Source organism: Oncorhynchus mykiss, chromosome 27 (genome assembly GCF_057628025.1).
Source record: "Oncorhynchus mykiss isolate SJ-2025 chromosome 27, ASM5762802v1, whole genome shotgun sequence".
Lineage (NCBI taxonomy): Eukaryota > Metazoa > Chordata > Actinopteri > Salmoniformes > Salmonidae > Oncorhynchus > Oncorhynchus mykiss.
The window spans coordinates 28572069-28597614 of NC_143048.1; the positions used below are offsets into that span (position 1 = coordinate 28572069).

Here is a 25546-nt window from a genome sequence, read left to right on the forward strand (position 1 = left end):
GACTGGGGAAAGTTCAGACTGGGGCAAATCGATTTGAACTCCGAATTTAATCTCGGGCCTCTTTCTAGAGCTCCGACTTTTCGACTTGCAGATCAGTGAAGGCAAAATCTGACCTCGTATTCTTCCTAGTTCCCAGTTGTTTGAACGCGGCATAAATCTTACGTCTCGGTCATTTTTGTTGTGCGTAATAGGGAGCGCGCACGCCTCAATCCGCATAGCAATAAACTACGTGGCCTACGTGGAGTTTGAACAATAATTTTCTCTTAATCGACGTATGCATGGTGTTGAAACGTCATGAATAATCATTAAGTCTGGTTAAGACGGACAATAAACGTGTAAATTGCCTTTTACGCAGTAGAACCAGTTTATTGGTTTGAATTGCCAACTGGGTAATTGTATGGTCCAGGGGGCCAAGCCCTTATATTATGTAGGCCTACATAACAGGGGGGGGGGGGGGGGGGGGGGGGGGGGTGTACAGTTTTTCCCTCTACCAGTGTCTGTTCAGATTGTATCAGGGTTAACCTGTTCTTCTGGGCTATTGCCGGTGTATATTTGGTAAATCTAATTGTATATTATGTATGATATGGCGCTTCCACCATTGGACCACCAAGACCTGTATATAAATCTACACTGAGCAGCCAACCTGCATTTCCTTCTTCTGATTTCTGCCCTTATGACTGCTACAAGGTCCCGATTTTACAATGACATAGGCTGACATATCGTAGACAAAATAATGAAAAGGGCGGTCTGGTAGCCTCAGTAAATAGACACAGATTTGTAGCTGAACAAGTCGTTGAATGTATAGATTTAGTTATTACTTGGTGCTCCTGCCTCTAAGTGTTTCTCAGGTTCCCTTTTCACCTTGTGGGTTCCAGGATAATGTGCCTGGTGATTTAAATAAAAACTTAAAAACAGCAATACAGAAGACTTGGATGACTTATTCTGTTTTTCAAAAATATATTTTATTCAAACTATAAATGCAAAAATGACGCATGAAACAGACCAGAAAAAAAAGAGAGACTACATTCTTTTCAATATGTTCAACATTGATTGGAGCTTCTTTAACATTGCAATGGTTGGAGGATACCAAAACCCTTTCAATCATTTTGGGAACACACTTGTCGAATAGTGTGTTCCCAAAGTGGAATAGAACTAGTGTTGGGGACACTACTCTGAAAATATATTTTACCAAGCTACCAATTACTTCACACTGAAACAAGTTAAGCTACACTAAAGTCACCCTTCGAAAAAAAGATAGTTTACTTAACTAGTTACTTTGAAAAAGTAGTTCACTACATCAAACTACTTTGATAAAAAATATCATATGTAAATCTGAAATGTCAAGACTATAAATTACAAGGCAGATGCCTTTGGGGTTAACAGCCTATTAAAAACAATTCTTTGAAGTGAGAATTAGGCAGGTCTGATGCCGAAAAAAATAGACAACATCCATATTTTATTTTTGCAAAAAAAAAAAAGTAGTGTGTAGTTCCAGTAGTTAGCTACACCACTACATGGTAAAACATTTATTCACGAGTGAAAACACTACCTAGATTTGAATTATATTAGTGCCGAGCTACTACAAAATGTAGTTAAATTACTAGCTGAACTACATCTAGTTTACTACTCCCCAACACTGGTGAGAACCCAGCGCTTTGGATTCATTCACCTCCTCTAGCTCTATCAGCAAGGGCTTTACTAAAACACACAAACCCAACCGGTTACTGAAGACAACAGCCTTACAGCTTTACTAAGAAGAGGAGAAATAAAATCAGAATACATTAAATAAAATTCACAGATGCACAAGAGTTTCAAGTTTTAGCCATGTGAGAGAAAAGTCAGACTGACAAGAACCGACAACAAAACGAGAAAGAGAGACCTTTGGCATCACCATTGACTTTAGAAAACGTATTGCCAAGATTGATTAACGGCAGGCCTGTATCCACTATCTAGGTCAACATAGACAAAATACCAAAAGTAGAACATTAATACTTTTTCATTTGGCCCTTCTCAACATTGTCTGAAAAGAATTCTCTTTTAATACCCAGTTTAATATTTACTATCAAATGCCTGCATATAACAGTAAGGCTTCAAAAGGCTTGTCACAATCAATAAAGATCCCATGCTACAGATGGCAACTGTGAAGATTACTTATTTTCAGAAGATTATCTTGTATTGCTCTCCCCTATAGGTTATTTCTTACATTTAGGAACTCCACTTTAGAGTTGTGCAGCATAGCACAGGAGAAAAGAGGTTTGTACTGAACATGGGTTTCAGACAGTCATTAATACAGATGGCAACCGCCTTTAAGGCTTTTTCTGTAAGTCCTAGGGCACACTATAAATTCACACTTCATCGTCTCTGTTTTACCACTTCTGAAGGAGCAGACTACACCCCGGTCTCTACAATAAGAGATTGTGTCATTAATTCATATACAGGTCTTCACATTAAAATGAGAGAAAACAATGTACAGGGGGAAAAAAATGTTTACAACAGTAACATTAAGAATAAAAAAGAAACATAATAAAAAGCATACTACATCCTCTGATATGTTCATATACTGATATATACACACACACACACACACACACTGCCAGTCAAAAGTTTGGATACACCTACTCATTCAAGGGTTTTCATTTATTTGTACTATTTTCTACATTGTACAATAATAGTGAAGACATCAAAACTATGAAATAACACATATGGAATCATGTAGCAACCAAATAAGTGTTTTTTGAGATTCTTCAAAGTAGCCACCCTTGAAAACAGCTTGGCACACTCTTGGCATTCTCTCCACCAGCTTCATGAGGTATTCACCTTTTCAATTAACAGGTGTGCCTTGTTAAAAGGTCATTTGTGGAATTTCCTTCTTAATGTGTTTGAGCCAATCAGTTGTGTTGTGACAAGGTAGGGGTGGTATACAGAAGATGGCCTTATTTGGTAAAAGACCAAGTCCATATTATGGCAATAACAGCTCAAATAAGCAAAGAGAAACGACAGTCCATCATTACTTTAAGACATGAAGGTCAGTCAATACAGGAAAATTAAAGAACCCTGAAAGTTTCTTCAAGTGCAGTAGCAAAAACCATCAAGAGCTATGATGAAACTGGCTCTCATGAGAACCGCCACAGGAAAGGAAGACCCAGAGTTACCTCTGCTGCAGAGGATAAGTTCATTAGAGTTACCAGCCACAGAAATGGTAGCCCAAATAAATGCCTCACCGAGTTCAAGTAACAGACACATCTCAACATCAACTGTTCAGAGGAGATTGCGTGAATCAGGCCTTTATGGTCGAATTGCTGCAAAGAAACCACTAAAAGGACACCGATAAGAAGAGACTTGCTTGGGCCAAGAAACATGAGCAATGGACATTAGACCGGTGGAAATCTGTCCTTAGGTCTGATGAGTCCAAATATGAGCTTTTTGGTTCCAACCACCGTGTCTTTGTGAGACACAGAGTAGGTGAACGAATGATCTCTGCATATGTAGTTCCCACCATAAAGCATGGAGGAGGTGTGATGGTCTGTTGACACTGTCAGTGATTTATTTAGAATTCAAGGCACACTTAACCAGCATGGCTACCACAGCATTCTGCAGCGATACGCCATCCCATCTTGTATGCACTTAGTGGGATTGTCATTTGTTTTTCAACAGGACAATGACCCAAAACACCTCCAGGCTGTGTAAGGGCAATTTGACCAAGAGTGATGGAGTGCTGCATCAGATGACCTGGCCACCACAATCACCCGACCTCAACCCAATTGAGATGGTTTGGGATGAGTTGGACCGCAGAGTGAAGGAAAAGCAGCCAACAAGCAGCCAAGCAGCCAAGCATTCCAGGTGAAGCTGGTTGAGAGAATGCCAATTGTGCAAAGCTATATTTGAAGAATCTCAAATATAAACTATAGTTTGATTTGTTTAACACTTATTTTGTTACTACATGATTCCATATGTGTTATTTCCTAGTTGATGTCTTCACTATTATTCTACAATGTAGAAAATATTAAAAATAAAGAAAAACCTTGAATGAGGTGTCCAAACTTTTGACTAGTACTACATATAGAGTGCCTTGCAAAAAGTATTCACCCCCCTTGGCTTTTTTCCTATTTTGTTGCATAACAACCTGTAATTTGATTTGGATGTCATGTAATGGACATACAAAATAGTTGAAATTGGTGAAGTAAAGAAAAATTACTTCAAAGAAATTCTAAAGAATTGAAAACAGGAAAGTGGTGTGTGAATATGTATTCACCCCCTTTGCTATGAAGCCCCTAAATAAGATCTGGTGCAACCAATTACCTTCAGAAGTCACATAATTAGTTAAATAAAGTCCACCTGTGTGCAATCAATCTAAGTGGTGTTGCAAACTCTGGGGCCTTTCAGAACAGGTGTATGTATGCATGTATGTGTATGTATATGTACACACACACCTGTTCTGAAAGGCCCCAGTCTGCAACACCACTAAGAAAGTGGCACCATGAAGACCAAGGAACTCTCCAAACAGGTCAGGGACAAAGTTGTGGAGAAGTACAGATCAGGGTTGGGCTAAAAAACGTTGAACATCCCACAGAGCACCATTAAATCCTTTTTAAATTTTTTTATGGAAAGAATATGGCACCACAACAAACCTGCCAAGAGAGGGCCGCCCTCAAACTCACAGACCAGGCAAGGATAGCATTAATCAGAAATGCAACAAGGAGACCAAAGATGACCCTGCAAAGCGCCACAGCGGCGATTGGAGTATCTGTCCATTAGGACCACTTTAAGCCGTACACTCCACCGAGCTGGGCTTTACGGAAGAGTGTCCAGAAAAAAGCCATTGCTTGAAGAAAAAAAATTAGCAAACACTTTTGGTGTTCGCCAAAAGGCATGGGGAGACTCCCCAAACATAAATGGAAGAAGGAACTCTGGTCAGATGAGACTAAAAATGGAGCTTTTTGGCCACCATGGAAAATGCTATGTCTGGCGCAAACCCAACACCTCTCATCACCCCGAGAACCCTATCCCAACAGTGAAGCATGGTGGTGGCAGCATCATGCTGTGGGGATGTTTTTCCATCGGCAGGGACTGGGAAACTGGTCAGAATTGAAGGCATGACAGACGGCGCTAAATACAGAGGAATTCTTGAGGGAAAACGTTTCAGTCTTCCAGAGATTTGAGACAGGGACAGAGGTTCACCTTCCAGGAGAACAATGACCCTAAGCATACGGCTTAAGCAACACTTCAGTGGTTTAAGAGGAAACATTTAAATGTCTTGGAATGGCTTTGTCAAAGCCCAGACCTCAATCTAATTGAGAATTGGTGGTATGACTTAAAGATTGCTGTACACCAGTGGAACCCATCCAACTTGAAGGAGCTTGAGCAGTTTTGCCTTGATGTGGCTAGATGTGTCCCGCTTATAGAGACCTACCCCAAGAGACGTGCAGCTGTAATTGCAGCAAAAGGTGACTCTACAAAGTATTGACTTTGGGGGCGTAATGCACGCTCGAGTTCTGTTTGTCTTATTGCTGGTTTGTTTCACAATAAAACACATGTAGCATCTTCAAAGTGGTAGGCATGTTGTGTAAATCAAATGTAAAGCCCACAAAAACACATTTTAATTCAAGGTTGTAAGGCAACAAAATAGGAAAAATGTCAAGGGGGCAAATACTTTCACAAGCCACTGTACACAGTACACACAATCAATTGTCTATACAGATTTTTTTCCCCCCAGGTAAAAAATGAGAACCAAACAGGTCAGACCATGGGTTGCTATTGTTTTGAGACGGAGATGAGACAGTGTAGGCTACAGGCAGTCTTTGCCCTCCTGGGCGTGAGTGAGGCAGGATGTGTGGAAAGGAAAGCACGTTGAGCACCTGGGCAAGCGAGGGAGTAAGGGTTAAGACCTGAGGAGATCTAGGGTAGCAGAAAACTGAGGGAGGGATCCAGCAGCCCGTTGCAGCAGAAGGTCAAATCTTATTAGCACAGTCATTCACTTAAACCATTTTCAAATTAACTTTTATATTTATTTTTTTGCTTTAAAATGGAAAACAATCTCAATTGATATTGAAATGACCAAAACCAAATCAAAACGGTGTAACCTCACTCTGTCCAGCTTTCTAAAAGGCAATCGAAATGAAAGCTAGACAGTCAAGAAGAATCGAAAATTCCAAATGCGATGGAAAGAGGACTTTTAACACATTCTGACAGAGGAAATATAATTAATTGTACTTGCAGCCCTCCGGACCACGGCGAAGACCCATGTGGCAAAATGAGTTTGACTCCCCTGGCTTACACACACACACACACACTTGTACTTCGACCCTTCATGCCCGTCTCTGAAGCACTGAAAATAATGCACAGCATTGGGACGAACCCTCTATCCTCTCACTCAGTCGTTAGTAGAGTTGCAAAATCCTGGTTGGAGGATTCTGGATTTCCTCCTTATTCCCTCCGGATTCCAGAGTTCCGCCAAACTGGATTTTGGGATAACCAGGGAATTTCTTGAAAGTTCCCAGAATTTTGCAACCTTAGTAATCCTTACAGTAAAGTCAGTGGAGTTGCATGGTTTCTCCGCTTCCAAGTCGGAGAAGGTTGAGAGACAGCACATCAATATCGATTCCACCACCACCAGGCCAATTATCAGCAGCAAAAAAGTCTATTGGAGGAATAATGTAGAATTATCCAGAGGTGACATATGGTAAGGCCATCTTACGCTGAGAGACAGGCCACTGAAATAACTTAACCATTCAACCACGCTCCCTGGGGGGGGGCCATGGCACGCACACACGGAAGTAAACCTAGAAAAATAAATACCCAAAAATGTGTCTTGTCACAGAACAGTTCGTTTGTCAAGTTTTTCCTCTTCGGTTATTTTTTTGGTATTTTTCCTGGGTGTTTTTTCTAGGAAGTTAATATTCATTGGTTTCCAGCATGCGGTGTTGGGCAGTGAGGGTGAATGTGGAGGGCTACAGATCTTGGTAAGACAGGTAGGAGCGTATGCGGGGCGGGATGGGTAGCGTCTGCACCTGCTGGGTGGACATGACCCGTCGTAGTGCCATGCGACACAGGTGCTGCAGGCTGGCAATGCTCTTTGGGCACGCCCAGAAATGCACGCTGCCGTCTCGAGACCTGAGAGAGAGAGAGTTATTTCCAAGTCGATCTATCCCTCACAACAGCACTGAAAAGGTAGGTACTAGGTAGCTGTAGTCTACCTTACACAACTGGTTGAAGCAATGTTGTAAGAGACCCCAGTGCCTGGGTTTAACCACCAACATATAGGGGCCGCTGCCCTTCCTACAGCATGCAAATAAAAAGCTGGAAGACCTGTTTTTGGCAGCACATAAAGTCTTGATTGATCCCCTGACACTTGCCTAAAGACTGGGGTTTGTGCGATTCAAACAGGATTAATCCCTACCAGTATGTAATCGGACTGAGGTATGGGTGTGTGTGTGGCAGGGAAGTGTAGTTAAGTGTGTAGGAGTGTGTGTGCCTCACCCAGCTGCTAGGAAACTCCCGTCAGTAGAGAACGCACAGCAGAGGCCGTTAGTGAGGGGGGCGATGGCCTGGGGAGACATCTCATCAATTGTCCAGAAACGCACCATTCTGGGGAGAGAGGGAGGGACACACCGAGTTAGTGGGTGTGTGCATGGGGGGGTGGAGGGGTTAGCAGGTGGGTGTGTGTATGGGGGGGGGGGGGGGGGGGTTAGTGGGTGTAGGGGGGGTTAGCGGTGTGTGTATGGGGGGGGATTAGCGGGTGTGTGTGTATGGGGAGGGGTTAGCGGGTGTGTGTATGGGGAGGGGTTAGCGGGTGTGTGGGAGAGAGAGAGAGAGGAGAAAATAAAGAGGGGCGCTGGTCAGACAGAACACATGGGAACTGCACTAGGGCCTAAACAAGCTGGCTGAAATACAGCATAAAAACACACGACAACCATGTGAACAATGAACTGTAGGATTCATTCAGATTGTTCCACTTCAGTGGTTTTCTATTTTCAAAGTAAAAAAGGGTGAAGTTAATTCTAAATCAAAGAAGCCATTTATTTTCGCTATTCAATAAAACTTCAAATGTTTTCTCCTCATCCTATCTGAAAATCTCATCGTGGGAGCAACAACAAAAATTGTGTCCGCCATTTTGTCAGGCTCGTTCCTCCTCTCCCTCTAGCACTGCCTTCTCAATGGTAAACACTTAGCAGCCTAACCAATGAAGGGAAGGGCGGGGCTAAGGAGAAAAAGCATCAGCGGTTGATTAATGGCTGTCATGTGAGGGTCATGTGACCAATTCGCAAAGGGGGCCCTGCCTGGCTGCAACAGATATGCTCTCACTCAGACCCCATTAAGACTTGACTCTCTCGCTCTCTCTCTCTCGCTCTCTGCTTCACAGCGCTCTGCTACTGCAGCAAACACTTTTTCATCAGCAGAGACAGAGAGCATGCAGTTTACTGTGTACACTGAAGTGTGACAGTGCAAAAGGGTGTGGTGAAGCAGCTATGGTCAACACAAATATACACCAGCACATGCTCTACACCTGAGGTAGAAGAGAACGCCTTAGAGAGAGGAACAAGTGGACATTAGCCATAAGAATCTCAACCATTTTTAAAGCTGAGCTTTTCTTTCTAGGAACCTTCCGATGCGCCAGACACGGGCCTCAGGTGTTGTTCTTTACCGGTCGTCAGTGATGCTGGCAATGTGACGCCCGTCGTGACAGAACGCTACAGAGCGTACCCAGCGATCGTTGGCCCCTCCAGCAAAGATGGGCGAGGGGGGGGGGAAGAGGTGCCTGAAGGAGAGAAAAAAAACTGACATAAAAAGGCCTTAACATCGTGTCTTTGCTTTGCCTTAGTTCCTGGTGTGTCTGACTTACGCTAGCTCAAGCAGCACAGTGCCCATGTGAGGGTCCCAGATGATGACACGGGTGTCGTAGGAGGCGGTGGCGAGCAAGGCTCCGTCGGGAGAGAACTCACAGGACACCACGTCGTTATGGTGACCCTCCAGCTTCCGGATCAGGGAATATTTATCCATATCCCAAAGGAACACCTACAGAAGGAAGAGGTCCATGTTAGAGCCCACGGAATAACACTATGCAGGGACAAGCATTTAAAAGCTACTAGCATAAAATGTAAAAACAGACAATCTATATTACAAGTAATTAAATGAAGCCAAGAAAAAATAAAGCAAGAAATAAACAGAAAAATCATTGTATGCTCAGTGTCATTTTATGGCTTATGTCTTGAACTACAGACCAAACGATGCACAAAATAAATCTCATGCTACTCAAGCAGCAATTCCATGTTATGTTACAAAATGCATGTCACTGCACATCTGGTTTCTTAACATAGCTGCTAAAATTGTGCTCCATTTAAATTGTAATTTCTATGACCTAGGGCTAGCATTTAAACATATTGATATCTAATTACAATGTTTTCTTAATACTAACATTTAGGTCTACAGAAAAATGAGAAAATAAAACTTTAGGTAACATAATGTTACTCCACTGGTTTCCCCTTTCAGAGTTCTAGTTCACTGTGATTACAAAAGACTCGCACCTCCGGCGGAAGCCTACGAAGAGACATACTGCAAGAGAAAAAAAACATTTGATGGCCAAAAGGTTGACGCCTTTGGACACACATATTTGCAACATCTGCACACAGTTTTCAACAGTCAGCCACATGGGTTTGAACGATCCTTTGCTCCAGCGAAATGTAGTGCCTGCTCAAGAGCAACATGCCTTGTCGTTTGTTAAAACTTTCAATTCATCAGAACAGATCTAATTCAATTTAAATTCTACAGGAGGCTTTAACAGTGATGTTGAATTTATTTGTAACTTTTAGAACCAAAACCAGATTGTATAGGCCTATTCAAAACATAACAAGGAGTTCTGCAAACATTGCACTTGAGCAAAGGTGCAACATGTCCGTTAACGTAGATGAATGCCATTCCACAATCAAGTCAATGGTTTCTGGGGGCTACTTCAGTTCATATTCTCCTACGCCCTCCTCTAGCGTTAGTGTGAAATGAAAGGAATCCAAGTCATGAGGCTACTGCCTGCATTTTAGGCAAGCTGCACCACTCTACAGTTTAGAAGACACAGTTGCCAGTGACTGGATGAGGAAAATCTGCTCCGAAATGGCAGACAGTTACAGTTGCCTCTTTTGTATTCTGTAAACTTTTTAGTGAGGCTCAGTTCTTTTTAAACATTTCTGTTCAAGCAATTCAGAGTACAGTTCGAATGTATTTTGGATGAGGATTGGTTCAGTGCTAAGGCGAGTGTATGTAAGTTCAGTCACACTATGAGAGACTGTTCTTCCTCTCCCACTATGGTTCTCTCCCTCGGTTTTAACAGAAAAACTTGTGAATGCTAATCAAACATAGGGACATATCCGTGGGGGAGCCGAAAGAGGAAAATACTGCCCTTTGGCCAATTATGAGGCAACAGGGAATTCAATAACTAACAGCATGTTTTTTTTTGACTCCAACATTGTCCATGTTAATTTTGGGACAAAGGCGGACATTTATGGGGATGAAGGCAGTCTGCGGAGCCACAAAGAGTCCTTTCAATTCTCATTTACGCCAACAATGACCTGACCCCTGCACACTAACTCCATTACAAACGGAGCGGTGCGGCCACAACACAGACGGGTGTGCTGACTGGCCCTGAAATGTGGGCCACAGGAGAGAAGTCAGAAGGACGAGGGAGAACTAAGGCTATCAAACTACAATAACTGATGCTAAGAGCCTCATTATGGAGAGACAAATAAACAACGTAATTCATACAAGTTAGACTGTGGGCAGGCGGCGAGACTGGCAAAACACTACAAACCTAACAAAATGTCAGTTAAGGTGTGCTATAATAGGTAGGGTTTCTATTTAAGTGTGTGTGTGTGTGTGTGTGTGTGTGAGGGGGGGGGGGGGGGGGGGGTAGAGAGGGGCAGTAGGAGGTGAAGGAGAGGGGTAAGGGACTGTGTGGGTGGGAAAGGTTTTACTTTACTGCCATTTACAATCAAAGTTTCATAACGGATATAAAAGGAGGTACTGCAACAGCGGAGGTAGACAAACATGGAGACAGCAGCACCTACGTATGGGAGACCTTGCGGTCAGGTAGGTGCAAGACTGCCCCCTGGGCAGGGGCACAGTGCGTCCCAGCCCGGCAGTAGTAGTGGCACTGGTGCCACCAGCCAGCGGCCTGCACCGGCTGCTTTATGTCAGCGCGGCGCTCCCTCCCTTCAAAAACACTCACACACCTGCCACCTGTGACAGGGAAAGCAAGACACTTATGGACACACAGCCTAACAACAATCTAGCTGCACCCTGCACAAGGAGGATGGAGCTGGCTACAGTAACTAACTACTAGCATGTTGATGTGGTTGTTGCAAAGTGTATCTGTGACTGAGGCCATAGAGGTCCGATCCCTCACTGGCTGGGCAGCCATCTTGGGGACAACACTACTTAACCATCTAATTTTCTCCTTATGTAGAATGTATCAAAAAGGGAAGCCAATTTTTTTGATAGAACATTTCTTTGAATGATTTGGGTCTGCATTTGGGTCATTAAATAAAGCATAGCAATCTGTATCCCCCACTTTAAAACATCAAGTGAACTGTTTAGATTGTAGATCGAGAATAAATACTGGAACTATTACAAATGTGTGATCATTTGTTTAGTCTACATAGGTAACACTTCAAAACAAAGCCAAACCGAACTCCAGCCAGGGTTGTTGAACTATGACACCAAGCATAACGGTCAAGACTCAGTTGATGGGACGGGGGAAGGTGGGAGTGTTTCATTGGTAGGTCATTGAGCATAACTAGACACAAGCAATAGCACACAGAGTAGCAGTTCTCAAAAAGGAGAGAAAGGGGAACAGGTGTACATACCGATTTACCGGCTCCAACAGAGCAGAGGACTGAGGAGTCTGGTGAGAATGCGCTGCAATAGACCCAGTTCTGATGACTCCGCAACACTTTCACCATGTTACCTACAACACAGAATCACCGCTGGTTATGACATGTACTTTATGAAAAAATACACACTAATTATTTGCTTAAGAAATTATTGTGATGAAGTAACAGTAACAAAATCAGAGTTATGTTTCCAAAGTTCACAGGATTTTCTGCAAAAGGATTTTCTATAGGGATAATTTGGCTTTTTTAAATTAATGGGCTTAACTAGGGCTGTGGTGGTCATGAAATTCTGTCAGATGGAGAATGTCAAGCAAATAACTGCCGGTCTTGCGGTAATTGACCATTAATTAAAACACACATTTAGAATCTCCTGGCTTCCATGCATGGCCTACAAGCAAGCCACTGATGCAGACCTTTGGAACATCTACATTTTTAAAAGGCTAATAAATCCATGTAATATAGCCTACATCACAATAAATCCATTATTTTAGACAAAAAGAAAAGTAAAGAAACATAAGAAAATGTAGTCTATATCAGAAGAAAAGAATAGCCTACTCTTGGACCTGGGCCAAATGTGTCATTATTCTCTGTTCATGTGAGCCTAGAACGCATGTAGGGGGTGTGGGGCCTTTCAAGGTGGAACCGCCAGCAGCAGTAGCAAATTCCACTGGAACAAAGGCAACTCATCACATGCTACCTACTTCTTTAGCTTAATGTTTGTGGATGTGTATTAGCTCAACACTCAAAAACGTCATTTGCATGTATCAGTGTGGCTTGCTGGCACAGCTGTACAAAGCTATGTAAATAACCCTGAAAAACTGTTTCAGTTCCAAGATAATAAAAAACTGAGTCAAGCTAAATCAAAAGCTGTTCCTCAGGACTCTGTTCTTACCGTCATCTTTCAGGTCCCAGACCCTCAGGGTTTTGTCTCTGGATGCCGATACCAGCATGAGGCTGCCGTCAGGGGCGAAAGTCAGGTCTCGCACTATATCTGTATGGTCCATGAGATTGAGCAACAGCTTTCCTGTAAAGGCAAACAACCCCAGAGTTAATAATAAAACTAAATTAGATAAGTGTGGGTTCCTCACCCATGTGCAAAGTAACGAGGCTGCTGTCAGTTTATATAGAGGCACATAATTTATATATATAAAAAAATATATATAGAGATTGAGTAGAGAAAAGACAGAATTTAAGAGGGGGAAAGAAAGAGGGCGGTCACAAATGAAATCTCCATGTAACTACTAGATCCACCGACTGGGCTTTCTTCTCTCAATCTGATGAGGTAGAGCCTTGGAGAGCTCTATTTCAAAGGCTGGGCCTGGTGTTGACAGTCAGAGTGGCATGGGATACCCTCTGGGTAGACTGTCATAGAATAAGTGCAATCAAAGTAATCCAGACTTAATCCCGGCAATTTGTTGCTTCCTGATACGCAGTCCCAACACTGGTTACATTGAGGGGAGGATGGGACTCAATTACAGTAGTTATTCTCAAATAGTCTGCCAACAATATAACACCCTAATTGTTTTGATTAGTTTACTCCAATTGGGGAGGAGTGGTGGGGTTTGGAGATATATATATATAAAAAAAATAATTGAAGAAAAACCTTTAAGTGTGACATTCTGACATCAATCAAAATCTCCAGTTCACTTTATCCCCTGACTGTCTATAGTCTCTAGGCTTTGTTTCCTGTCCTCCATAGTGGGGAAAACACAAACTATTAAATCCTGGGCTACTGTTGTCTGGTGTGAGTTGGGACATTCCTAAAAAAAAAAATAAAAAAAAGTATAATCTATCCATCTTTTATTTTTAATAGTCATGACTCACACCAGACCACAGTAGGCCAGACACAGACGCTCATCAGCACAGCAGAAAATGGCAACATGGCTCTGGGACCAACCCCTGACAACTACATCTCCACCCAATTGCAACACAGCTAGCGGTTAACTGTAAATCATTGGCTGTCATTGTATCCCAGTACACACCCTCCCACCAATCAAGTCATACTCTGTGGAGATTACTATTTATCCACACAGAAGTTGGCCAAATACTTTGACTAGGGATTTCTATTTGTCCTTTGTACATACGTAGGCATTAACATACAGTGTTTCTGGTAGATACATTTTCAAAGGCAGGTTTAAAGGGCCCTGTATGTAGGTGTGTGAGAGAGAGAACTAAGAGAGCAGGGAGCCTGGCAGGGTTGGGACGTCAGCACTGTGTTGGCAGCAGCAAGAGAGAGTCCGTGGTCAAACATCATCAATCAGGTTTGTCAGTAAAAAAAACAACCTGGGAGCAGGACAGGAGGCGCAAGCAAACAACCAGCAGGGCTAAAACAAACGTCAACACGTTATATAACCCACTGACTGTCTGCAACACACAGACCATAAAACAGGATGCCAGCTAGAAGTGGGTGTGTAGATGACGTGATGGGTAGAAGGCAATGGCAACCTGGTTTCCCATCTGGAACAGAACAATGAGCATTCTCTTGGCTGTTCTATTAGAATAAAACTCATTTTATAGCCCTGTGTGCATCAGGAAGGCTTAGGTAACCCTACTGGGATAAGGTTACATCTACTCTCTTTAATGACAGGCTGCTTAAAAGATTACCAAAAATCCTGCATCTGTGCAACGGGTTGATGTAACAGCAATCACGCGTATGATCCCCAGCGGTTCCCCCATATTCATTTAAATCGTTGCCGACCACTCCAGATATTATGGAGAAAAAAAAAAAATCATGGCTCAAAATAATATCATCTTTGAGAACCTAGAATCACCCAAATAAAAATACATATCATGGCATTGGAGCCCCACTGACTTATGTTTGAGTCACTCAGATAGCATAAGAACACAACATAAATCAGAGCAAAACATGAAGAATTGCAGGAAAGTAGCTTTAAAACTGCAATTTTTTTCTCAGCTCAATGGATGTAGAAATGCAGAAAAGTAGCCTTTTCTTTATCGAATTTCCTCCCTGCCCATGACAAAATGTGTATAATTGCATGAAATGCCCTTAAAAACATCAAAAACATCTGTGGCCAAGAAGGGGGCCTCTAAATAATAAGCCCAATTTTTATAAAGAAAAAACCCCGGAGTGAAAAGTTACAAAGTATATTTATAGCATTTAACGCATTCAAAGTCTTTTGGGGGTATTCCAATTAGGGAAATATTTATTTAAAGCCACTACGCCGCTCAGTTGCGCAAATACAGTGGGGCAAAAAAGTATTTAGTCAGCCACCAATTGTGCAAGTTCTCCCACTTAAAAAGATGAAGGGCCTGTAATTTTCATCATAGGTACACTTCAACTACTACAGTCAAAATAAGAAAAAAAAAATCCAGAAAATCACATTGTAGGATTTTTAATGAATTTATTTGCAAATGATGGTGGAAAATAAGTATTTGGTCACCAACAAACAAGCAAGACCTGTAACTTCTTTAACCTGTTAGATCTCTAGGGGCGCTATTTCATTTTTGGATAAAAAACGTTCCCGTTTTAAGCGCGATATTTTGTCACGAAAAGATGCTCGACTATGCATATTCTTGACAGTTTTGGAAAGAAAACACTCTGAAGTTTCAGAATCTGCAAAGATTTTGTCTGTAAGTGCCCCAGAACTCATTCTACAGGCGAAACCAAGATGATGCATCAACCAGGAATTAGCAGAATTTCTGAAGCTCTGTTTTCCATTGTCTCCTTATATGGCTGTGATTGCGCAAGGAATGAGCCTACACTTTCTGTCGTTCGCCCAAGGTCTTAGCAGCATTGTGACGTATTTGTAGGCATATCATTGGAAGATTGACCATAAGAGACTACATTTTCCAAGTGTCCGCCTGGTGTCCTGCGTGGAATTCGGTGCGCAATTGCCAGCTGCTCGTACTTTTCCATTTGATATAGGGGAGAAACCATGTGTCCAAGAACGATGTATCAATGAAGAGATATGTGAAAAACACCTTGATGATTGATTCTAAACAACGTTTGCCATGTTTTCAGTCGATATTATGGAGTTAATTTGGAAAAAAGTTTGCGTTTTGAGGACTGAATTTTCGGATTTTTTTTGGTAGCCAAATGTGATGTATAAAACGGAGCTATTTCTAATACACAAAGAATCTTTTTGGAAAAACTGAGCATCTGCTATCTAACTGAGAGTATCCTCATTGAAAACATCAGAAGTTCTTCAAAGGTAAATGATTTTATTTGAAGGCTTTTATGTTTTTGTTGAAATGTTGCGTGCTGGATGCTAACGCTAATGCTAACGCTAAATGCTAACGCTAAATGCTAACGCTAAATGCTAACGCTAGCTAGCTACTTTTACACAAATGATTGTTTTCCTATGGTTGAGAAGCATATTTTGAAAATCTGAGATGACAGTGTTGTTTACAAAAGGCTAAGCTTGAGATATGGCATATTTATTTCATTTCATTTGCGATTTTCATGAATAGTTAACGTTGTGTTATGCTAATGAGCTTGCTGATAGATTTACACAATCCTGGATACAGGGGTTTTTTCATAGCTAAACGTGACGCAGAAAACGGAGCGATTTGTCCTAAACAAATAATCTTTCAGGAAAAACTGAACATTTGCTATCTGAGAGTCTCCTCATTGAAAACATCTGAAGTTCTTCAAAGGTAAATGATTTTATTTGAATGCTTTTGTTTTTTTGTGTAAATGTTGCCAGCTGAATGCTAATGCTAAATGCTACGTTAGCCATCAATACTGTTACACAAATGCTTGTTTTGCAATGGTTGAGAAGCATATTTTGAAAATCTGAGATGACAGTGTTGTTAACAAAAGGCTAAGCTTGAGAGCTGGCATATTTATTTCATTTCATTTGCGATTTTCATGAATAGTTAACGTTGCGTTATGGTAATGAGCTTGAGTCTGTATTCACGATCCCGGATCCGGGATGGGGAGATCAGAAAGGTTAAGAGGCTCCTCTGTCCTCCACTCGTTACCTGTATTAATAGCACCTGCTTGAACTTGTCATCAGTATAAAAGACACCTGTCCACAACCTCAAACAGTCACACTCCAAACTCCACTATGGCCAAGACCAAAGAGCTGTCAAAGGACACCAGAAACTAAATTGTAGACCTGCACCAGGCTGGGAAGACTGAATCTGCAAAAGGTAAGCAGCTTGGTTTGAAGAAATCAACTGTGGGAGCAATTATTAGGAAATGGAAGACATACAAGACCACTGATAATCTCCCTCGATCTGGGGCTCCACGCAAGATCTCACCCCGTGGGGTCAAAATGATCACAAGAACGGTGAGCAAAAATCCCAGAACCACACGGGAGGACCTAGTGAATGACCTGCAGAGAGCTGGGACCAAAGTAACAAAGCCTACCATCAGTAACACACTACGCCGCCAGGGACTCAAATCCTGCAGTGCCAGACATGTCCCCCTGCTTAAGCCAGTACATGTCCAGGCTCGTCTGAAGTTTGCTAGAGAGCATTTGGATGATCCAGAAGAAGATTGGGAGAATGTCATATGGTCAGATGAAACCAAAATATAACTTTTTGGTAAAAACTAATTGAGTTGAAAGTCCGTGTTGCCCAGCAACAGCCCCAAAACATCACTGCTCTAGAGGAGATCTGCATGGAGGAATGGGCCAAAATATCAGCAACAGTGTGTGAAAACCTTGTGAAGACTTACAGAAAACATTTGACCTCTGTCATTGCCAACAAAGGGTATATAACAAAGTATTGAGATAAACTTTTGTTATTGACCAAATACTTATTTTTCCACCATAATTTGCAAATAAATTCATAAAAAAATCCTACAATGTGATTTTCTGGATTTTTTTCTCTCATTTTGTCTGTCATAGTTGAAGTGTACCTATGATGAAAATTACAGGCCTCATCTTTTTAATGTTAGAACTTGCACAATTGGTGGCTAACTAAATACTTTTTTGCCCCACTGTAGGTTCTAGGTTCTAATGCTTTTGAAGGGGAAATTATATTTCAGATCCTGACAACATAATTGAATTTTCAATCATTTTGGAGTACATTTGGAGTACATGTCATTTTAAAAAGTCACCAGCAGTGACCTAAGTCATTCTACAGGAAAAAATATCACAGGAGTGCCCGACTCCCCCAACACTGCTGCTGTAAAGAATACTAGGGGAAACACAGCACAGCCAGTGATATTATAAAACCCTTAATTCCATTTAGGACACGACTGGCGAGCTAGCACCAGTTGAGCTCCAGGCAAGAGATAATATGTCCTCTCCCCTTCACATAGGTGCAAACAGCCACACCCAATTTTGGCCGTGCTGCTTTCAAATATAAGATCTGTGAGAAAGGACGAGGTGGACTTCCTGGAATGAAAACATAGTCCAGGATTTGTGTGGAGAAAGTTGGTCCGATAAACCCACCTATGAGGCTTCAACTTCCTCTACTGAGAACAGGCATGCTGATTCTAGAACTTGCATTGGTACATGGAACTAGAAATGATGCACTGTGAAAACAGAAGAGTACAGCTGATTGTGATGTTTATGTTTAAATCAGGTTCTCACCAGTATAGACATCCCAGATCTTGATGCGTCCGTTGTTGAGGCCCGTGGCAAGCAGCAGCTGGTCCTGACCGAACTTGAAACGGTGCCACTCGATGTTGACGCAGCGACTCTGCTTCTCTGGCACTGACGAGCCGAAGGCCAGGCCCCACACAATGTCACCGCAGTCGATGGTGTGCTCCCTGGGCTCGCCCACTGGCACCACTGTTCCACCCTCGCTGTTCTGCCGTGACAAACGGCGAGTGCCTGCTCTGTTGGAGCCTTCCCCACCACTGGAGAGGGGGATAGAAGGAGAGGGGTAATGTGGAAAGATGGGGAGCAAGATGGAGAGTTCAGAGAAAGAAAGAGAACAGAAATGGAAGACAGGGAAATGAGGGTAATGGAGGGAAAGGAGAGGGAGAAAGAGGAGTTACAGGTAGGCCTACAGTGCGATTGTCACATTAATTTTTAATGTAACAAACCTGAATTAAATTGATCTAGGTGCCAAACAGCTAAAAAAAACAATGCACATTCAGGAGGAGAGCACTGAGTGATACATGCAGTCTAAGTGGTGAGACGGTTGGCTAACATGTTCCATAAGTTGTCATATTGTTAAGAACGATATTATGATGATGATTATTCCCAATTGGAATTTGGCCTCCAGGTATCCTCTCAAAATGCAGAGCTCACCATAAAGCAGGTCTTAGTAACTGATATCCCGGCCCTTGAGCCATAAGAATCAGCCATTGGTGTCAAATGTATAGTCTATTGAACCACTAGGTCTCAGCCTTGATATAATGTTGTGACCCAGGGCAGGATGAGACAATGAACAGATGAGTATTTAGGTCTGCCCTGGTGGGAGAGAGATTTGCTGCTGACTTCTTAGAGCAGCCTTTCTCAAACCCTGGTCCGTGGACCGGTGCCGGTCTGGAGGAATGCTTGCCGGTACGCAGAATAATTGAATTAAATAAATACTTACCATAGGCCTATTTGCGCAATGGGCTGAACTATGCATACTGCAGTCTAGGTTGAAGACAGGATACAGCGCATTCGGGAAGTATTCAGACACCTTGACTTTTTCCACCTTGTTAAGTTAAAGCCTTATTCTAAAATAGATATCAATATATTATACACTGCTCAAAAAAATAAAGGGAACACTTAAACAACACAATGTAACTCCAAGTCAATCACACTTCTGTGAAATCAAACTGTCCACTTAGGAAGCAACACTGATTGACAATAAATTTCACATGCTGTTGTGCAAATGGAAAAGACAACAGGTGGAAATTATAGGCAATCAGCAAGACACCGCCAATAAAGGAGTGGTTCTGCAGGTGGGGACCACAGTGCTCAGTGTGAACCTGCTTTCATCTGTGAAGAGCACAGGGCGCCAGTGGCGAATTTGCCAATCTTGGTGTTCTCTGGCAAATGCCAAACGTCCTGCACGATGTTGGGCTGTAAGCACAACCCCCACCTGTGGACGTCGGGCCCTCATACCACCCTCATGGAGTCTGTTTCTGACTGTGAGCAGACACATGCACATTTGTGGCCTGCTGGAGGTCATTTTGCAGGGCTCTGGCAGTGCTCCTCCTGCGCCTCCTTGCACAAAGGCGGATGTAGCGGTCCTGCTGCTGGGTTGTTGCCCTCCTATGGCCTCCTCCACGTCTCCTGATGTACTGGCCTGTCTCCTAGTAGCGCCTCCATGCTCTGGACACTACGCTGACAGACACAGCAAACCTTCTTGCCACAGCTCGCATTGATGTGCCAACCTGGATGAGCTGCACTACCTGAGCCACTTGTGTGTGTTGTAGACTCCGTCTCATGCTACCACTAGAGTGAAAGCACCGCCAGCATTCAAAAGTGACCAAAACACCAGCCAGGAAGCATAGGAAATGAGAAGTGGTCTGTAGTCACCACCTGCAGAACCACTCCTTTATTGGGGTTGTCTTGCTAATTGCCTATAATTTTCACCTGTTGTCTATTCCATTTGCACAACAGCATGTGAAATGTATTGTCAATCAGTGTTGCTTCCTAAGTGGAGAGTTTGATTTCACAGAAGTGTGATTCACTTGGAGTTACATTGTGTTGTTTAAGTGTTCCCTTTACTTTTTTGAGCAGTGTATTTAATAAGAATATTTCATTCATTCAGATCTAGGATGTGTTTTGAGCAGTGTATATTGATTTGATTATATAGTCACCCCCTTCAATCTACACACAATACCCTATAATTACAAAGCACAAACAGGATATAAAAAATGTTACAAATGGAAATAACATTTGCATAAGTATTCAGACTGAGCAGGACTTTGTTGAAGCACCTTTGGCAGCGATTACAGCCTCAACTCTTCCTGGATGATACAAGCTTGGCACACCTGTATTTGGGGAGTTTCTCCCAATCTTCTCTGCAGACCCTCTCAAGCTCGGTCAGGTTGGATGGGGAGCGTCGCTGCACAGCTATTTTCAAGTCTCCCCAGAGATGTTTCATCAAGTTCAAATCCGAGCTCTGGCTGGGCCACTCGTGGACATTCAGACTTGTCCCAAAGCCACTCCTGCGTTGTCTTGGCTGTGTGCTTAGGGTCGTTGTCCTGTTGGAAGGTGAACAGTCGGAGGTCCCGAGCAGCTTTTTCATCACGGATCATCCTTTCCCTCGATCCTGACTCATCACACAGTCCCTGCCGCTGAAAAACCACCCCGCAGCATGATACCATACTGCCACCATGGTGACAGGTTTCCTCCAGACGTGATGCTTGGCATTCAGGCCAACGAGTTTGATGAGGAGTGGCTGTCTGTCTACCATAAAGGCCCAATTGGTCGAGTGCTGCAGTGACGGTTGTCCTTCTGGAAGGTTCTCCCATCTCTGCAGAGGAACTCTGGAGCTCTGTCAGTGGCCATCTGGTTCTTGGTCACCTCCCTGAAAAAGGCCCTTCTCACCTGTTTGCTTAGTTTGGCCGGGCAGCCAGCTCTAGGAAGAGACTTGGTGGTTCCAAACTCGTTCCATTTAAGAATGATGGAGGCCACTGTGTTTTTGGGGACCTTCAATGCTGCAGAAATGTTTGGGTACCCTTCCCCAGATCTGTGCCTCGACATAATCCTGTCTCGGAGCTCTACAGACAATTCCTTCGACCAATCAAGTTGTAGAAACATCTCAAGCATGATCAATGGAAACAGGATTCACCTGAGCTCGATTTTGAGTCTCATAGCAAAGGTTCTAAATACCTATGTGAACAAGGTAACTTTTTATTTTTTGCTAAAATATTATATGCAGGTATATCAATAGAATGAAAGACTGTTATTTGTTAATAAAGATTCAGTTGTTACATCGTTTTTATTGACAACGCAGGTACTGTGATCGTGTAATGACTAAGTTATATTTTTATTGTTTGTCAATTATAGACAGGCAGCCCCTGAAGAAAGCCCAGAGAGAGACACAGTTTCTCTCATATGCATATCTTTGTCTATTAAACCTTTACATCTAGAAGTTGTTGGCCTTATATGTTGCATCTTGCACACCTTGACCAGTTTTCAATTTCTAACAATATCTCTCTATTAGACAGGACTTGCCTAAACCATTCTGGCCTGGTTAACACAACAACACCCAATAGGTAAGACAAAACAGTGTACAACATGTCTACAAGCTGAAAGGCTCTGGGGGCATCGCATGACATTATTGTGTGGAAAAAGAGCCAGCTCTGCAGAAAGGCAACTGATAATACACTCCACAGCACACTGACCTCGGTTTCCTCCTCATAGGGAGGGATAGCACATATAATGAACTACTAGAATATTCTAGAAAGAGACCAATAACAACTAGAACTGTAAACAACAATTTTGACTATCAGAATCTAGAATGAATTTCAAGTTATGTGGTGTTATAGAATGTTGTGGATATTAGAAATCAGATTGGATGCACCTATGATTTAGTCTGGCTGACACCTAACTCAAAGTCCTCCCGACTTCAGAGTCTGTAAAAGCTATGATGATGTTGTCAGCACGATGCGTCAATAACGGGGGCTGTGCTTTTTAAATGATTTGTTCTCCTCTGTCTTTCTCACTCAAACACCCACACGGACAGCCACCTACAGTCCCTGAGCATCCACCCCCTTCTAATACAACTGTTAGATGTTCAAGCCCAAACAATGTGAGGTATCAACCCCCAAACAAAAAGTCAGAACCAATCAAAATTCAACAAGAATTAAGCACAACTCTGCGCAAATAATGCATTCGCAACAGCATCCTCTCCACACCAGTATGTCAGCGCTACATCTCTGACCATGTGAGCCACGTCAGCAAGGCTACTGAGGCCTATGACTCAAATAGGATGTAGCCATGAAATAATGTCAAAGTGCATTTACAGCCCTCAACATTGTTTTAGTATTGATTTGATGTGTCATTGTTTACAGAAGGGTTTACAGGCAGAAATGTAGAAGTTGACTTCATGGCAGTAAACCGTACATTATTTTACAACATAAGGACATAGTAATAAACCCCAAGCTGCTATGTTTTGCTTTCTCTTGCCAAAGACAAGACCGCCGTTGTACAAGTTTGACTGCATTTTAAAGCAGCTTTTGTACCGGGCCAAAATGATAAACGCAAGGCCCTTGAGTATATATCCACTCCTGAATAACAAGAAGCAGTGTTCTTTCCTCTAACTTGGTTTACCCAAAACTCCCCATTAATGAAAGTCCACTCTACGTGATCAACAATCAGCTGTTGCTCAAAAAAAAAAAAAGCAGACTCTAGTACAGAACGTTAAGATATTCAAGCAAAACAAAAGTACATATTGTAATAAGCACTAGGAGACAGGAAACAACAATAACTAAAAATATGTAACTCTGAAGAGAAATCTCAATAAAGGACCAGTCTGTTGAAGGGCATGAACACGATTGTTTGGGCTACAATGGGACTTTCCCAAACCCTGTTTCACCCAGCAGTGACCTTGGTACGTGTGCAGTAAGGTGAGATGTATCAGTGTGACCTGTGGAGTGGAGGAGCGCTGAAAGGGCCTTAAAACCACCAGATAATGTAACCGGCAAGGCAGCCGCCAAACCAATACCCAGTGGGCACCAGCAACATTCACCATCTCTCTTGCTCCCCTGCCCTCTCTGCCAAATAGGACTCCACATCAATCAGTGCATTCATTGCACAGGATATTCAGAAACATCATGGTTGAATTTCAAAACTCAAAGGAATTGTTGCCTCGAAAGGCCTCCCTCAAAATGTAAACAGACCTTTAAAAAAGGGCCTAACCATTTGTTTTATGTGGATAGACCTAGTACAGGTACTTACAAATTCTTCAGGCATTTTGACCAGGGAACGAGCCTCACGATGCGATGCCCTTGAGACCAAGCGAAGTAAGAACCATCAGGTGCAAAGGCTACAGTCCAGGTCTCTCGCCCAGACTTCTGGTCAAAGGGAGCAACAGGCACTAAGAGTTCACCGATGAACTTAGCCTTACCTTGAAACAGAAGAGCAACATCTGAATGACAGTGTAGAAAAGATGCTTCAAGCCCAACTGACCATAAATGGCCTGTTGGAACCAGCCTGAATGCTGCATTTATCATTCTATTACACAAGCCTGGTCGCTGCATTCATCAATCGATTTCACTTCATAGTGAAATAAAATGAACACGGATCAGGCTGCTTCCACCAGGCTCAGCTGACCTCTGGTGTAGCTGGATATGAATGTTCAATGTCAGAACAGATGCTTAAAATTATTTTTACTGAGAGATTGAGAGTCAAGACTTATTTGACGTCATTAGAAATGTAAACGAATGAGAATGAAGTTGGCTATAATACACAACATATTATTAGTCCAAGAAACGCATTTTAACTGGGTACCGTAAACATATGGTTGGCCAAGTAAATGAGACAACACATATATATCACGGGTTTTTACGCAACAGTGTTGCATCAAAACACCCGTTGTATAAAACATCTAGCGTGCGTAAGATATCAGTGCGTTCCCCCGACTAGTGAGGAATGAGTCATACTGAAGAAACGTAGTTATCACCACCACAGAAGGACATGGAAAACAAAGTGTGCCGACTGCTCGCGCTGTGGGTGGCCACAAAGTTTCTACCATACCGTCTTTGGTGTGGGGCCACCGAGCATAATCGGTGGGGGCATGGTGAATATGGGACAGGCGGTTAGTGTGCGAGTCTCTGGTTAAAATTATATAGGTTATGGAAGAAACGACTTGACCTATAAAATACATAAAGTAAGACAACTTATGGCGCCATCGACAGATAAAAGGTGTAAAATAGTAGCTAGCTAATACATATTAACTAGCTAGCTGAATATTCAAACAGTCAACCCCTCCCTCAAACACAACAGAGCAAGATAGTGAAAAGAATCTCAACTTACCTATTTCATTTTCATTTACAGAATCTGGGAAGCTTGCCATCTAAATAGAAACCGGATCCGTGGAGAAATGCCTATTGGTTTAATAACAAAGGTTTTTTGGGGAAGTAAACCAAAAAGGTAGCTAGCTGCTAATTTTAATATCGCGGTAGCCCAAAAAATCTATTATTTTTGTAAATATCTTCTTTGCAATCCGTGTGCAGACTAGGTTTTGATAAATTCAGCTGGATGTCTACAATCTGCGTTTATTAAAATCGACGAAATTACTGAGTTACAGCACACCACTGAATAGAGAGAACGGCGAAATACAATGGCTGAGGCGTAGACTAGATGGCATCTTTTCATTCTATAGGGGAGGTCTCTCTGATTGGGACGTTTCCGTCAAACGTCATCACAGTTACCAAGGTGATAAAATGGCACCGCCCCTTCATTTGTAAGCGTTTTCAAGTTTTCCCTCTCATTTATCACCATTGATATACAGTATTTCACTCTTATTGTGCACAGTTCTTTTGCAACGGCAAATAGTATATATCACACATATTATATTTCCAACTAGAACAATTTTTTTCTGTTGAAACTTAAAGCTGTGGGGGGGGGGACAACAAAGTCAATTTTGCATAATTTACATTGGGGGATGGGACACATCACGGACACATTTGTGTCAATGGTCACGTGACCTTTACCATTCATAAACATGAATGTCACAATACCAAAGATAGTTTATACTGCACCTATATACCTTTCTGACTGTAACAAGAAAGATGTGTGCAACCAGTGCATTATAGTATCTATTCCCAACGTGTTTTGTCTTAGCTACAAACATTTCAC

General features: G+C 42.4%; 1 protein-coding gene across 2 annotated transcripts; it reads right to left on the bottom strand.

Annotated features, from left to right (window-relative positions):
* Nucleotides 1–943: 943 nt before the first annotated feature.
* Nucleotides 944–25094, bottom strand: LOC110507886 (WD repeat and SOCS box-containing protein 1). Of its 2 annotated transcripts, XR_016492478.1 has the most exons (10): nt 24722–25083; nt 23645–23813; nt 18383–18651; nt 12769–12900; nt 11850–11950; nt 11052–11223; nt 8840–9012; nt 8642–8755; nt 7477–7584; nt 944–7110 (listed from the first exon to the last, which is right to left on the bottom strand). XR_016492478.1 is itself a non-coding variant. In XM_021588275.3 (9 exons), the coding sequence occupies exons 1-9, from the start codon at nt 24759–24761 to the stop codon at nt 6948–6950; spliced, it is 1269 nt and encodes a 422-aa protein (XP_021443950.3). In that variant the 5' UTR covers nt 24762–25094; the 3' UTR covers nt 944–6947. The 2 variants fall into 2 exon arrangements, 1 of the variants encoding a protein (XP_021443950.3); XM_021588275.3 differs by lacking the exon at nt 11052–11223 and having other exon boundaries at nt 24722–25094.
* Between the last annotated feature and the right edge of the window lie 452 nt (nt 25095–25546).

Excerpts from the sequence above, each read along its gene's own strand:
- LOC110507886 (XM_021588275.3), bottom strand. The coding sequence starts at position 24,761 with ATGGCAAGCTTCCCAGATTCTGTAAATGAAAATGAAATAG. Across the intron at positions 11,951-12,768 it reads CTGGGACCTGAAAGATGACG|GTAACATGGTGAAAGTGTTG; the intron begins GTAAGAACAGAG and ends TCTGTGTTGTAG. Across the intron at positions 9,013-11,849 it reads CTGTTGGAGCCGGTAAATCG|GTGTTCCTTTGGGATATGGA; the intron begins GTATGTACACCT and ends TTCCTTCTGTAG.